This window comes from Amblyomma mixtum, unplaced genomic scaffold (assembly GCF_055824585.1).
Source record: "Amblyomma mixtum isolate Tamu unplaced genomic scaffold, ASM5582458v1 scaffold_23, whole genome shotgun sequence".
In the NCBI taxonomy this organism is placed as follows: Eukaryota; Metazoa; Arthropoda; class Arachnida; order Ixodida; family Ixodidae; genus Amblyomma; species Amblyomma mixtum.
In genome coordinates, this window is record NW_028317720.1 from 405,743 (window position 1) to 420,586 (window position 14,844).

Below are 14,844 nucleotides of genomic sequence, written 5' to 3' on the forward strand. Positions count from 1 at the left end.
GTGTAGTTGCTGAAATATCCACCTCCTCGCAGTTCAGTTCTGCGACATCATATATGGGGGACGGAACAATAATAATCGCCGAGGAGCCCTCTGTAGGATGGATTTGACCATACTAACGTTAAAGCTCTTTTACTTCTAGTAGCTTCACTTTTTTTGCAAATATTCCGCACATACAAGCGTCACACTAATATTTGCTCTGGCGTCCGAAAAGAAAATATGTGCTTTCATCCAGTATACAAGAAATGAAAAGATATAAGAGGAGGCAGGAGTGGTGTGAATCAGAGTAGTAGTGAACAGCGAACATTCTACGTTGCTTTGAGTGCACAGTTTCATGTGTGACATTGCGACGAAGTAAACAAAATAATGCAGGTTTGCTATCTAATGTGTGAATGAAGGGAAAGTAAACCACTTGAGGGAAAGCAGATGCAGATAGTGTTCTTTAAGTTACTTCAAAATGTTTTGTGCATGTTTTATTGTGGCGGGTATATTGTTCCACATTCTGCGGAATGTCGGTGGTGCCGTGCATCACCCCGACACACGGCAGCTGACCCTCGCCGCCGAAGCGTGTGTTCAGCCAAGTGAGCGTCCAGCAGGTCCATCGGCTGGTCGACACCGTCCCCACTGTGCGGTGGAAGGTGGCGTCCAGCATCCGGAAGAGGTCGAGGCCGTCAGAACGGCGGTGGCCAACGTCACCGTGCGCTTCATCAGCCGGTGGTGGAACTAGGCTGTCGGCCGAGTCCGGCGCTTGTATCTGGGTGCGATTGAGCGTCATCATCCCACCGTTGCCACCGAAATGTTGCGGAGAGAAACACAGGTCACTGGGGAGAAGACCTCCGTCAGGCAGCGATTCTTTCTGTTCCTTCTGCCTCGCACTCTCTGGTGCCTCTCCGCCTGCTGTGCCACCCGCTCCACCGTGGACTGCAATCTTAAAAAATAGAAAAGTGGAAAACGAAACAATGACTATAAACTACAGACATCTTCCTCACAACTGCCTTGTGGAAATCGCTGTAACACATCATTTACATGAATGTTTTACCCACATCTAATAAGACAAGTTTTTTTGCCAAATGCTACATGCCTTCAGAACGGGATTCTCCTGCGATACACGAATGATAGAACTTGCTCACAAATTTTCCCTCTCAATTAACAATGGTAAGCATGTTGACTGTACACTCTTGGACTTCCAAGAGCCTTTGATTCGGTCGCACAAAAGATTTTGGTGGTGAAGTTACCTACCTTCAAAATTCTACCTGCCCTGTTCAAATGGCTCCAAGCGTATCTTTTCGGTAGAAAGCAACGCGTTATTCTAGAAAGAGTGAAAATGTCTCCTGGCAAACAGTTCTGTGCCGTCTTCTATTCTTGAGACTAGACAGTGTTAAGTAGCTAGTCGGGTGAGATCGTACGCTGACTGTGGCATTTACCGTGCTGTCACCTGTGTGGCACCTGTAGATTGCAACGTGGCCTAAGCTAAGACTTAACATGGTGGAATACGTGGCACACGGCATTAGATTTTAAAATTTTTTGAAATCTTCTCTAATTTACAGAAAGGCGACCTTCAACTACCCAATACTTTCTACTGACGCAAACATACCATTTGTCAAGAATTACTGCTTATGTGCAGCACTCACTAACAATCTTTATTGGAACGATCAGCTTAATCATATTGCTGGTAATGTTAGTCGTCTTTGAAACTATTAAAACGCATTTTAGAACAGGTATCGGCTAGATTGAAGAAAACTTAACACTAGAGAAATGTGTCTCTCATGCTAGAATATGGTTGTGAGACTACGGATCCCGACACAGAAGCACTTAATAGCTTGAAGGGATTAAGGAGGGTGCGACACGGTTGGTGCCCTCAAACTATGACTTTACAAATGATCCTCTCAGATGTGGGAAAGTGTATGGTGGCCTGCCTTACAAACAGATGCAAGTATCTATGGCTGGAGCTGTTTCACAATGTTATAGGCACGAGATGATTTACAAAAGATATATATTGTTACGCAGCCGTTGGGGCTCGTAACCGAAAGGCTTTAATGGGGGGTGACGTGGACGGCACCGGAGAACAAGCAAAGAGCAGCCAGAGGAGGCCGGAACCGATCTTCTTCTTTCACTCGGCGGTGCACAAGACTTGCGAAGAGCAGCCGCCTAGTGGCTGCTTGTGGAAATGTGGCATTACCCCCCTCGCTAAAAAAAAAAAACATCGACCCGATGGATGCGCAAGAAAAGAAGGTAAGAAAAGCAGTTCACAAGAACATGACAGAAAATAAGCAGTTCGTAAGCAAGGATGGTGAGAAAACGAACGGTCACAAGAATCATGCAGTTATGGCGTGGCGGTAGGCTGCTAGCGGTGCTCGCGCGAAAAGTACGGCTTCATTCGCACGACGTAGACGACTTCGGGCTTCTGCTGGCGGCGATGAGAAGTAGAAGAGCCGTCTGGAAGAAGTTCGTATGTGACGTCACTGAGCTGACGCACCACTCTGTAGGGACCGAAGTACTGCTTTAGCAGTTTCTCGGAAAGCCCTCGGCGTCGAATCGGTGTCCACACCCGCACCATGTCGTCCGGTTCGAAGGTCACTACTCGGTGGCGGTGATTGTAACGCCGAGCGTCCCGGCCTTGCTGTGTCCGGATGGGCAGTCGCGCAAGCTGCCGTGCTTCTTCGGCGCGCTGAGTAAATTCCTCGGTACCAGCTTCGGGGTCATGAGCGTCATGGGGCAACATGGCCTCTAGCATGGTGGACACCTCGCGGCCATACAACAGAGAGAAGGGCGTCATGCGCGTGGTCTCTTGTTGTGCCGTATTGTACGCGAATGTGACGTACGGTAGGATGTCATCCCAAGACCGATGTTCAACGTCCACGTACATAGACAGCATGTCGGCGAGAGTTTTGTTGAGACGTTCGGTCAGGCCATTCGTCTGTGGATGGTAGGCGGTGGATTTACGGTGGGTAGGGCCACTCAGCTGCATGACGGATTCCAGCAGCTTGGCCGTGAAAGCTGTGCCTCGGTCCGTTATGACAACTGACGGGGCGCCGTGCCTGAGGACGATGCGCTCGACGAAAAATTTCGCTGATTCGGCTGCCATGCCTCGATCGAGGGCCTTTGTTTCAGCATAGCGCGTGAGGTAATCGGTAGCGACTATTAACCACCGGTTGCCCGAGGAGGAAGTTGGAAAAGGGCCCAACAAGTCCATGCCAACCTGCTCGAATGGAAGGTCTGGGCACTTGGACAGGCTGCAGTAAACCAGCTGGCCTTACAGACGGTATTTTCCGTGGCTGGCAATCGTGGCACGTTCGTACATAGTGGCGCACTGCCGCCGCAAGTTTGGGCCAGTAAAACCTCTTTTGAATGCGAGCCAAAGTTAGAGCACAGCCGAGATGACCGGCGGTGGGCTCATCATGACATGCCTGCAAGACTTCGTCGCGGAGAGTGTCTGTCTGGCACGACGAGGAGATAATCCCTTCCCGTTGGAGAAAAGTTGATCTTGTACAGCACGTCGTTTAGGAGACAAAACGAGGAGTGCGTTCTGGCGAAGGGACGGGGTACTTCCGTAGTACGCGCTTTCAGGAAGTCGATGAGTGGAGCGAGTCCCGGGTCCTCACGTTGGCGCTGCGAAACAGTGACTGCGTCGACAGTTGCGATAAAAGGGAAGTCGGGCTCTTCGTCTTCGTTCGCCGACTGGATAGGCGAACGGGACAAGCAGTCGGCGTCGTTGTGCTGGCGTTCGGACTTATACACGATGGTCATGTCGAAGTCTTGTAGACTTAAACTCCAACGTGCAAGGCGTCCGGAGGGATCGCGCAAGTTCGTCAACCAGCAAAGAGAATGATGGTCGCTCACGACCTCGAAGCAGCGGCCATAAAGATACGGGCGAAATTTCATCACTGCCCAGACAACAGCGAGGCACTCTTTCTCGGTGGTGGAATAATTGCTTTCAGCACGAGACGAAGTCCGGCTAGCGTACGCGATGATTCGCTCAGCGCCATCCTGCCACTGTACGAGCACAGCGCCGAGGCCTACGTTGCTTGCATCCGTGTGAACCAGGGTCTCGGCATGGGCATCGAAGTGGGCAAGCACAGGTGTTGTTTGCAAGCGGTGCCGTAATTCATCGAATGCCTTTTGCTGTTCGTCTGTCGAGGCGAAGGTGACATCTCGGGTGAGACGCGTCAACGGGGCAGCAATTCGTGAAAAGTTTGCAATGAATCGGCGGTAATAGGCGCAGAGTCCCAAAAAACGCCGGACTGTCTTCTTGTCGGATGGAGTAGGGAAGTTGGCGACGGCTGCAGTTTTGGCGGGATCGGGCTGAACACCTCGACGGCTGACGATGTGGCCCAGGAACAGGAGCTCTTCGTAACCGAAGTGGTACTTTTCAGGTTTTAACGTGAGGCCGGCAGAACTTATAGCCCGTAGCACGGTGGAAAGGCGTTGGAGGTGTTCCCCGAACGTTGGGGAAAACACAATAACGTCGTCCAGATATACTAAACAAGTTTGCCATTTAAGGCCGGATAAGACTGCGACCATCATTCGCTGGAATGTCGCTGGAGCGGAGCACAATCCAAACGGTAGGACCTTGAACTCGTAAAGTCCATCCGGCGTGACAAACGCAGTCTTCTCACGGTCCCGTTCGTCTACTTCGATCTGCCAATAACCGCTTTTGAGATCGAGCGAGGAGAAGTAGCGCGCATGGCGAAGCCGGTCCAAGGAGTCATCAATGCGTGGTAGCGGGTAGACGTCTTTTTTTGTGACCTGGTTGAATTTGCGGTAGTCAACACAGAATCTCAGACTGCCGTCTTTCTTCTTAACCAAGACGACAGGTGAAGCCCAGGGACTCCTCGATGGCTGTATGACACCGTCATTCAGCATTTCGTCTACATGCTGAGCGATGACTTCGCGTTCCCGCGGTGACACTCGGTATGGGTTCTGTCGGACTGGTCGGATACGTTCGTCGGTTATTATGCGGTGCTTGGTGAGGGGCGTCTGCTTGACCGCGGAGGCAGACGAGAAATAGTCTTGAAACTGACAAAGCAGCCCGACAAGTCGATCCTTCTCGGTAGGTGATAGAGCGGGGTTCACATCGAGGGCGAATTGGGCCGTTCGGCTGGCAGATGTCCCGGTCTGGAGTGCGATGCAATCAGAAGTTTCGGCGATATCTTCCAAGTAGGCGACCGTGGTCCCTTTAGTGATGCGTTGTCGCTCATTGCCGAAGTTGGTAAGGAGTATATCCGCGAGGCCGTTGGTCGGATGGACGATACCGCGGGCAACACAGACGCCGTGATGGAGCAGCAGCTCAGTGTTCTGTTCGGCCACCCCTGCAGCACTGGACTGGTCATCGCACCTGACGGTAACGAGAGTACATGAGCGTGGCGGCACGGTTACATCCGCGTCAAGGATGCGCAAAGGTGCGTGGCGTCGTTCGGCATCTGCGGAAGTCGGTGCCGGCGGTGAAAACGTGACCAAACGGCGAGGAACGTTAATGACGGCACCATGCTGTCGTAAAAAGTCAGGGCCGAGGATGAGGTCCTTGCAACAGTTGGGCAGAATAACGAAAACCGCAACAAACACGGAGTCGGCAATGGTGACTCGTGCAGTGCAACGCCCTAAAGGTGTCATAAGGTGGCCACCAGCAGTACGAATTTGGGGTCCAGGCCATTCAGTCCTAACTTTTGCGAGCCGATCCACGAAATTCTTGCTGATTATTGAGAAGTCTGCTCCTGTATCTACTAAAGCAGTCACTGGGTGCCCGTCAACAAGCACGGGAAGGTCGGCGCTAGCTGTGTCATCGGTATGAGGGAAGCTCGGAGTCACGGAATCACGCTGCGTCGTCACGGGGGGGGGGGGGGGGGGGGTCTTCGGGACGTCGGTTTCGTTTTTCAGCAGCGTGCCCCCCTGAGGTCACCGCCTTCAGTTTCCCCGGCGTGGGCTTGGCGACCGCCCCCTCAGCGTATTGCTGAAAGTACGACGGCTAGGTGACGAGTAGCGGACGGGAGAAGGTGACCGTTGGCGGCCGTTCGGTGAAGTCTGCTGGGCAGCAAGGTATTCCTCGATTTCCCGAGGTCGCTCACCGAACCGTGGGCGCGGGGCGTGACGTGAAAATCCCTGAAGCCCGAGTTCACGGTAGGGGCAGCGCCGATACAGGTGGCCGGCTTCCCCGCAGTGGAAGCAGAGCGGCCGCTGACGAGGAGTGCGCCAGATGTTGGCCTTCCGGACCGGTGGTTGCATGGCGAGTCCCTGCTGCGGTGGCCGCTGGTAGGAGGGTGGCGGCAGAACGGGCAGCGGCTGCGAGTCGAACGGGATAGGCTGTGCGGGAGGCACCGCGGGCTGATGGACAGCTGCTGCATAACTCAGAGGGCGTGGCTCGGGCAGCAACTGAGGCGGTGCAAACGCTTGCCGGATCTCCTCGCGCACGACTTCAGTGAGGGCAGCGGCTGTGGGATCAGGCGAGATGATGTGGAGTTTCCGGAGCTCCTCGCGAACTACGTCTCGGATCAACTCTCGCAAAGAGGAATGTTCACTGGCGCTGCACGAAGCGGCCACTGAGCTGAAGGGCTGAACGCACGCAGACTCGTTTCGTCAGGAACGTTGCTGCAGGGCTCGCTCAATGAGGGTTGCTTCACTGATGAAGTCGGCAACGGTCTGGGGGGGATTCCGCACTAAACCAGCGAAAAGATGTTCTTTTACCCCCTGCATCAGGTGGCGAAACTTCGCGGCCTCCGTCATGTCGGGATCAGCCCGCCGACAAAGACGGGTCACGTCCTCGGCAAACATGGCGACGCTCTCGTTAGGCTTTTGGATACGGGCTTCCAGGAGGCGGCGCGCTCGGTCGCGGCGGTCGGGGCTGGAAAACGTATCGCGCAGCTGCTGGCGGAAGGCATCCCAGCTTTGAAGACCGGTCTCCCGGTTCTCGTACCAGGTTTTGGCGCCGTCTTCCAGCGCGAAGTATACTTTGCGCAGCTTCATGGCAGAAGTCCGCTGATTGAAGTTGGCCACACGTTCAAACTGTTCAAGCCAGTCGTCGACGTCTTCATCAGGAGCGCCATGGAAACTCGTCGGTACACGGGGCTGCTGGAGGGTTAGATGAGGGGAACTCGCCTGCGCCATGGGATCAAGCTGAACGGGGTGGCGGTCGGGAAGGAGACCGAACTCTGGGGAGAGGCCGTGAACGCGGCGGCTGCTGCGATGAACGGACGTAGACACCAGCGGGAGTCGGTCGGGACTCGCTGAACCGCTGCGAGAAGAGGTCCGGGACATGGGATCTTGAATGCACCTCCACCAGTGTTACGTAGCCGTTGGGGCTCGTAACCGAAAGGCTTTAATGGCGGGTGACGTGGACGGCACCGGAGAACAAGCCAAGAGCACCCAGAGGAGGCCGGAACCGATCTTCTTCTTTCACTCGGCGATGCACGCGACTTGCGAAGAGCAGCCGCCTACTGGCTGCTTGTGGAAACGTGGCAATATATATATATATATATATGGAAGACGCGCGTCGCAGCAACAACTGCGTCCCATCGGCGGACGCAGTTGTTGCTGCGACGCGCGTCTTTCCTTTCCTCTCTCTCTCCTTCCTCTGATCTTTAAACTCTCCTCTATCTGCACGTGGCAGCGGTGGTGGCTTGGCTCGAGCCAGTAGCAGGCCCGTGCAATTTCCTTTTCATCCTTCTCTCAGTCACAACAACAACAACAACAACAGCCCTGTACCATCTTGTTTCTAGCATTCTGTTAAAGTGAGGATATATTTAAAACTTCTACTTTTTTTTTCTAAAACAAAACAGTGCCTGATTGGAATGAACTGCAGAAGAGGTGTCAGCCCTGCCATCTTTTCAGAAGAGTATGCCTTGAATTTTCTTGCGATAACTGCTTTTCTGCGCGTTTATCTTGTTGTGAAATTTCTGAATGCACAGTTCACATTTTACGAGTGAAATCGTTTCTGCGCCATTTGCACTTTATTGTTCTTACATATGAATACATCATTGTCTTCTTTGTTTGATAAAGTATGCCTTTTGTATAACCAGTTTTTCTGCCACATAATACATGGTTTCTTGATCTGTGCGTTGCACAGGATATCGATACGGGGATTTTTATTTTTACCATGGCTTGCTTTGTCTTTACCCTCTTTTAGCTCCCATTTCGTTTTAAAATTGGAGGTAGTTTACTTTCGTTTCATTCTCTTTTTTACAGTGTGTTATCTGTATGACAAGGTAAATTTCCTCTCGTATCCTTCTAACAAAAAGGCCATCAACGGATGCGGCAAGAATCGGAATAAACAAAGTTAAAAAAACAAATATGTGTGAGAAATATTGCCGCTGTAATGCCCGACGAGCCCTGAAGAAATCTTTTTGCAGTTAAAAACCTGGCATCAAAATTGGTTTGGTTTGGTTTATGGGGTACAACATCTCAAAGCTACTCAGTCTATGAGAGACGCCGTAGTGGAGGGCTCTGGAAGTTTCGACCACCTGGGGTTCTTTAACGTGCACTGACAACGCACAGTACACGGGCCTCTAAATTATTGCTTCCATCGAAATTTCTTTAGGCATGCCTCCAAACAAATCAGTAAAATAGCCACTACTATTCTCTGTGAGAAGAGCCCTTCTATCCTGTTTTACCGAACGCATTGCTTTGAACGGAAATAAACTAAAATTGAATTCGAATGTCGAATGGGTCATATGGGAATCGGTTCTCAAAAGTCGCACACAAGGCATCGTAGTTTGCTAAAGGCTGTGACGACAGCCACTACTATTCTCTCAGAGAAGAGCCCTTCTATCCTGAATACCGAACGCATTGCTTTGAACGGAAATGAACTTAATTTGAATTTGAACGTCGAATAGGTCATATGGGACTCTGCTCTCCAAAAGTCGCTCACAAGGCATCGTAGTGTGCTGAAGGCTGTGACGCTGTCTCGAGTGTGGCAGGCTTCGATGGTGCTGTGATGTGCACAGTCTCGTCCATCCAATCCGCTCCGCGGGCAGACTCCCTCAAAAATCGTAGCGAGTCTGGCCAGCCTTTACTCAAGGTGGGGTGAAAGACCACTTGCTTAATAGCTTGAAGGGATTAAGGAGGGTGCGACACGGTTCGTGCCCTCAAACTATGGCTTTAGAAATGATCCTCTGAGATGTGGGAAAGTGTATGGTGGCCTCCCTTACAAACAGATGCAAGTATCTATGGCTGGAGCTTTGTAAGAAGGATACGAGAGGAAATTCACCTTGTTATACAGATAACATACTGTAAAAAAGAGAATGAAACGAGAATAAGCTACTTCCAATTTGAAAACGAAATGGGAGGTAAAACAGGGTAAAGACGAAGCTAGTCGTCTTTGAAACTATTAAAACGCATTTTAGAACAGGTATCGGCTAGATTGAAGAAAACTTTCCACTAGACAAATGTGTGTCTCATGCTAGAATATGGTTGTGAGACTACGGATCCCGACACAGAAGCACAGGCAGGGGAAAGCTTGTACCCATTGTATCACCGGTGGGTGCCCGGCGGCACTGGGGATAGCACCCCGCACATTCCGCAAGTCAGGCGGGCGCTCAAATGACTAGGCCACCGCTCAGGTGCTTAAATTCGTCTTCGGCCACGCAAATGACCGAACCCGAATTGGTCCAACTTGAGCCAGACAATCCTTGCCTACCTTTCAGAATAAAAAATAAACTGATGAATGTGAAGGCGAACGACTGCACTGGATGTCCCCCCGGTAGCATTCCAAGCGTCTTTTCTAGTAAGGAGTTAGCCCTCGAGGATCCATTCACAAGTGAAGGTGACCGACTCCACTGGATATCCCCCCGGTAGCTTTCCAAGCGTCTTTTCTAGTAAGGAGTTAGCCCTCGCGGGTCCATTCAAAAGTGAAGGCGAACGATTGCGCTGGATGTCCCCCCGGTAGCATTCTAAGCGTCTTTTCTAATAAGGAGTTAGCCCTCGCGGGTCCATTCACAAGTGAAGGCGAACGACTCCACTGGATATCCCCCCGGTAGCATTCCAAGCGTCTTTTCTAGTAAGGAGTTAGCCCTCGCGGGTCCATTCACAAGTGAAGGCGAACGACTCCACTGGATATCCCCCCGGTAGCATTCTAAGCGTCTTTTCTAGTAAGGAATTAGCCCTCGCGGGTCCATTCACAAGTGAAGGCGAACGACTCCACTGGATATCCCCCCGGTAGCATTCCAAGCGTCTTTTCTAGTATGGAGTTAGCCCTCACGGGTCATTGACATATACTTGAGACACTTCATGTTTAATATTTCTGCATAGTGAGGTGGAGGCCGCTTACCAGTAAGACTTTCTGACAGGTATCCGACTATCAATTAAACGCGGGAACTACAACCCGCCTGTACGGACTATGCCGGTGGAGTAACAGCTTTTGAATTGTGTCCGCGAGTCTGTGTGAGGTATGGCTGTGGGATATCCGTACGCGAGCGCTTTGCCTGGGCAATGAAGGAAATAGTTTATGTTAGCCTCCGCATATCGCAACTAGTGGATGAGGCGATTTGATTTGCTCAGCACACTGACTGCCTGCTACGCAGGCCTGAAATTCCGTTTTATTTTCGCTAACCATTCATGCGGCGCTGACAGGACAAATGCGAATATGAGCGCTGTGGTGGCGGTAACCGTGAAGCCACTGTTGAACTTTGGCGCGTTAGATACCAAAAGCATTATCCACTAGGCGCTATGTTCCTCGAGAGGTGTACGCCAGCATTTTATGTGCAGCAGTTTAACGAAAAAAGGTCATGCATGTCAGGTGTTTCATTTTTACAATGCTTGCTTCTTCGATTTATGCATGGGCCAAAAAGCTACGTTGCGAGTAAGGCTTTCGCTTTTGTATTCTCTTGCTGAAAATACGGAAAATACTTTTCCTTCTTCACCGCAGAAATTTCCGTGGAAGCCTAACCAAAAATATTCTCAGGATATACCAATCGAAAGACCGAAGTCATGCGTGAGCACTTAGTGTATTGGGTCATACTTAATAATATTATAGCACTTCGATAACAATGAAGAGTAGTAAAACCCTGTTAATCTGTAGAAATAATGTCAGTGCCCTTTATGCATTGTATGAAAAGTTCGTTCAAAGGAAACAGCGTCATGACAAGCAAAAAGCTGCCAGACGGAATGAGTGAGGTTCTCCGGAACTGAGCCAGAATGACGCTCTCACATTTCATAAATATTTGCACCAGTAATTTATTCTGAAATAGAGAAATTTGACTCTCGATCCTCCCTGCAATCAATCCAAGGCAGCTGCTGTACAAAACACTACTCACCAGCTGACCAGACTGTGGAACTGGCTCGGTGTACGGGGCCGGCACTGTAGCCGTCGCGTAAAAGCCATCACGGTGCCTACGACGAGACCCCGGGTGCTGCCTGCGAAAAAACAAGGTGGAGTTTAAGGATTAGAGGCAGTACGGCAGTTACTCTTAATCGTAAGTTCGTCCGCTTTCACGCGTTTTCGAAATAAGAAAGGAAACACATCTGATTGCTTGTTTACCTGTGGATATACGATGTCGCGAGATCCAAGAGTACAGAAATACTGCGCCCGCAGTTATGACACTAACATCCGGGTACAGTGCTAACCACCTACCTGTTACAGGGATTTAATCACCCGAACAAGATCTAGATCGACACAGCGCCCAACGTTTGGGCTATGGAATCACCCCACTCCAGATTCATATGTGCGGTCAGCGTACCTCTTTTTACTACGCACTAGTCTCTCTAATACGCAAGGGCCAATGTGATGTCAGTCTGAAGCAGTGCGAACAACAATGTCTTTAAGAGGTAATAATCAAAGGTGACCTTTAATCCCTAGTCAGTGGCCTCTAGTTAGCTTAGACGCAATTTTGCTTGCCTTAACAGTTTGTTCGCTGTCATCATCATCATCATAATCATCATCATCATCATCAGCCTGACTACGCACACTGCAGGGTAAAGGCCTCTCCTATGTCTCTCCAATTAACCCTGTCCTTCGCCAGCCGCGGCCACCATATCCCCGCAAATTTCGGTTTGGTTTGGTTTATGGGGTTTAACGTCCCAAAGCGACTGAGGCTACGAGACACGCCGTAGTGGAGGGCTCCGGAAATTTCGACCACCTGGGGTTCTTTAACGTGCACTGAAATCGCACAGTACACGGGCCTCTAGAATTTCTCCTCCAAAGAAATTCAACCGCCGCGGCCGGGATCGAACCAGCGTCTTTCGGGTCAGCAGCCGAGCACCATAACCACTGAGCCACCGCGGCGGCACCCGCAAATTTCTTAATCTCCTTAATACTTAAATTTCCAACAGCGTCTCATCCCCCCCCCCCCGTCCTCACTCTGAGATCGCCCGGGTAGACGCGGTCGTTCCAAATTCGCAAAAAAAAACTAAAGTCACACAGTTCCCTCTCGGTACGAGGCCGTACCACCCAGCCGCGGACGCGTTGGTTTCCGATTCCGGAGAGCTCGGTGCCTCGCGGGGGCATGCGGCTGGGCGAACCAAGCTTGGGTTTTGGCGAAGTCGCCTTTGGCCCGAAGACACGAAAAGTGAAGTAAGTAGCACATTCGGGAGGCCAGTAAGCTCCGAAACGCGGGAAAGCCAGGCGGTTGCCTGAGTAACAGCTAGTAGACCTGGCGAAATCGCAGGGAGACATCATGCTACCTTGTGGTAGCATGTGATGACAACTGAGGACATCAATCGAGACTTCAACCATGAAGATATGGGAGAATGGAGTGGAGTTTCACATACTATGCCAGGGCCGATCTTCGGTGGGCACGAACGCCGCGAAAACCGTGAAAGGATAACTGTTGCGTGTGCGAATACCAGTGGAGTAAGAGCCGAAGCACCGAACGAATGGTGTGAAAAATCCGTCATCTTAGTACTGTGGGACGGTCGGGGTGGCGGAACCTGGCTTGGGGGAGGGGATCCTAGTCGAGCCCCAGTAGGTTTTCCCTGTCTCAGATGATCGGAGATTGCCCACAAAACATTCTCTGTGGTGTGGGAGTATGCTCGACGCCGAGGGCCCACTATTGGTGGACTGAGTGCTCGCCCTTCAAGGAGGCCTGAAAAGAAACTAAGGATCAAATTAAATCAATTCTGGTCAAAATCCCTGCTGTCCCCATTCCCACCTAATTCCCACAATCTAAACCAATGTCCAATTTCCCATCCATTTGTCCATCCCTTCCGCTACTTCCCAAGGGAGATCAGGGCAGTCTCCCAGGGCCCGCTCCACCGGCCGTGGGTCGCTACAGTAGCTTTTCTCCCTTTTATTTTACTTTTCCACCCTTGTGGTTAAATTACAATTTGCCTACGGGCCTATTATTTTATTTTCAAATTGGGCTAAGCCTGTTGTACGTACCTGGTGCACGCAGGGGCTTATTATATTTATTGCCTTTTGGTTGCTCCAACCTATCCTTTGTGTTTCCTACTATAGGAATGCGGTACTTCAATACTTGAGTTTTTACTGCATGGAGTAGCCGCTTATTCAACGTCACTTGTTGCAAGAAGCTATTACGGCAGCTGGCAACACCCTGGTGTCGCATTCTTTCTGAATGAACTCTCCACCTCTCACAACCACTTAATCGCGCCATCCTCAACTTTGTCATGCAGCTGCGTGAATTGCAAACCTGAACTTTAGCCAGAGATGTCTCCCCTTTCACTCAGGCCATGCCGACCCGCGATGAAGTAATAGAGCAGCCCACCAAGCTCCTAGCAGACAAAGCGATACTGACAGCCCGAAGCTGGTTGACACATCCGAAATGCCAGAGCTGCCGTGCAAAGTTGAAGCATACAATCATTTGCATGACGAAGCATAAATAATGCCGAATAGCGTCATTTTTCAGCGTTGAAGCATCGTAGACAAGTAGTCTAGCGGCCACTAGTTCGGATGTTTTCAAAATATTCTGAGGATGGAAGGAGAACACGCAGACAATTATACATGGAATGTACTTACGTTGATACATTTTGCGCACTATAGCCTCGAAAATCTTTAAAAAAAACTTGCAATTTCAGTAGTGCCAACATGTTCTATCGAAATTCGCATGGTTATTTTGTATGCAGGTTGCGTTACTCTGAATTTATTGGGTGGTAGGGCGCAGCCGCTGCAGGTAGAAAATGAATGAATGAAAATTGAAAATATTGCGGCGCAATGATGACAACACAGGAAAGAAAAAGGCAACGCGTGCACACACTGCGAATTGTTTATTGGAAGAAAATCTCAATATTTCTTAGCCTTGCTCAGCATGTAACAATGCCCTATCGCTCTCAGCACAGCCAGTAACAAATAATCGGCAAATGACAATTCTAAATAGAATCCCCAGAGCGCTTCTTCAACCCTGCACTTATAGCACTAGCATTTAACAAAGGTTAGAAAATAAAAAAAAAATAGCAGTAGCAGTGCCAGTCAGTCGTAGCAGAAGCGGGGTCGGGTTGTAAGCAAAAGCAGTCGATACCTTAATAGCTAAGTGGAGATAGGTAGACTAGCTTTGAACATTAAAAGCTTCAATGCAAGACAAAAGCAAAACAAGAGAAGTGCAAAAGCATCGACCTACTCTGAAAAAAGCCTGCTTCTTGACATCTTCAGCATCTTTGCCACTTGTACCCTAGCGCCTTTCAGGGTTTTTCCGCAGCAACTGTAAGTGAACAATAGAGAGTTTTAGTATAGCGAGCTTTGCATGTAAGATAACTACATATTAGACGTGCAAAAACCGAAGCAACATAAAAACTGACAGCAACACCGCTTAGGTTTAGGCGTCGGACGCGCAAACAGGGAAGAAGGAATTTTCGCGGTACAGGTCTTCATAAAAACTTTTCCACTTTTTACTTGTTACTGGCTGGGCTGAGAGCGATAGAACCTTGTTACTTGGTAAGTGAAGTTATAAATGTGCCCCTTCCAATAAACAG

At 50.2% G+C, this 14,844-nt stretch overlaps 1 protein-coding gene across 3 annotated transcripts in view; it reads right to left on the minus strand.

The window, feature by feature from the left end:
* Window positions 1-446: 446 nt before the first annotated feature.
* The window catches only part of LOC149324565 (uncharacterized), a 104,123-nt gene continuing 89,725 nt past the window's right edge, over window positions 447-14,844 (minus strand). Inside the window, exons 11-12 of one of the 3 annotated variants that reach the window (XM_089565365.1) lie at window positions 11,238-11,337; window positions 447-918 (exon numbers count right to left, since the gene is read on the minus strand). In XM_089565365.1, coding sequence (XP_089421491.1) covers window positions 11,314-11,337 — 24 coding nt within the window. In that variant the 3' untranslated portion in view covers window positions 447-918; window positions 11,238-11,313. Of the gene's footprint in view, window positions 926-11,237; window positions 11,338-14,844 lie in introns of those variants that run through there. The other 2 variants (XM_089565364.1, XM_089565372.1) reach the window with 2 other exon arrangements.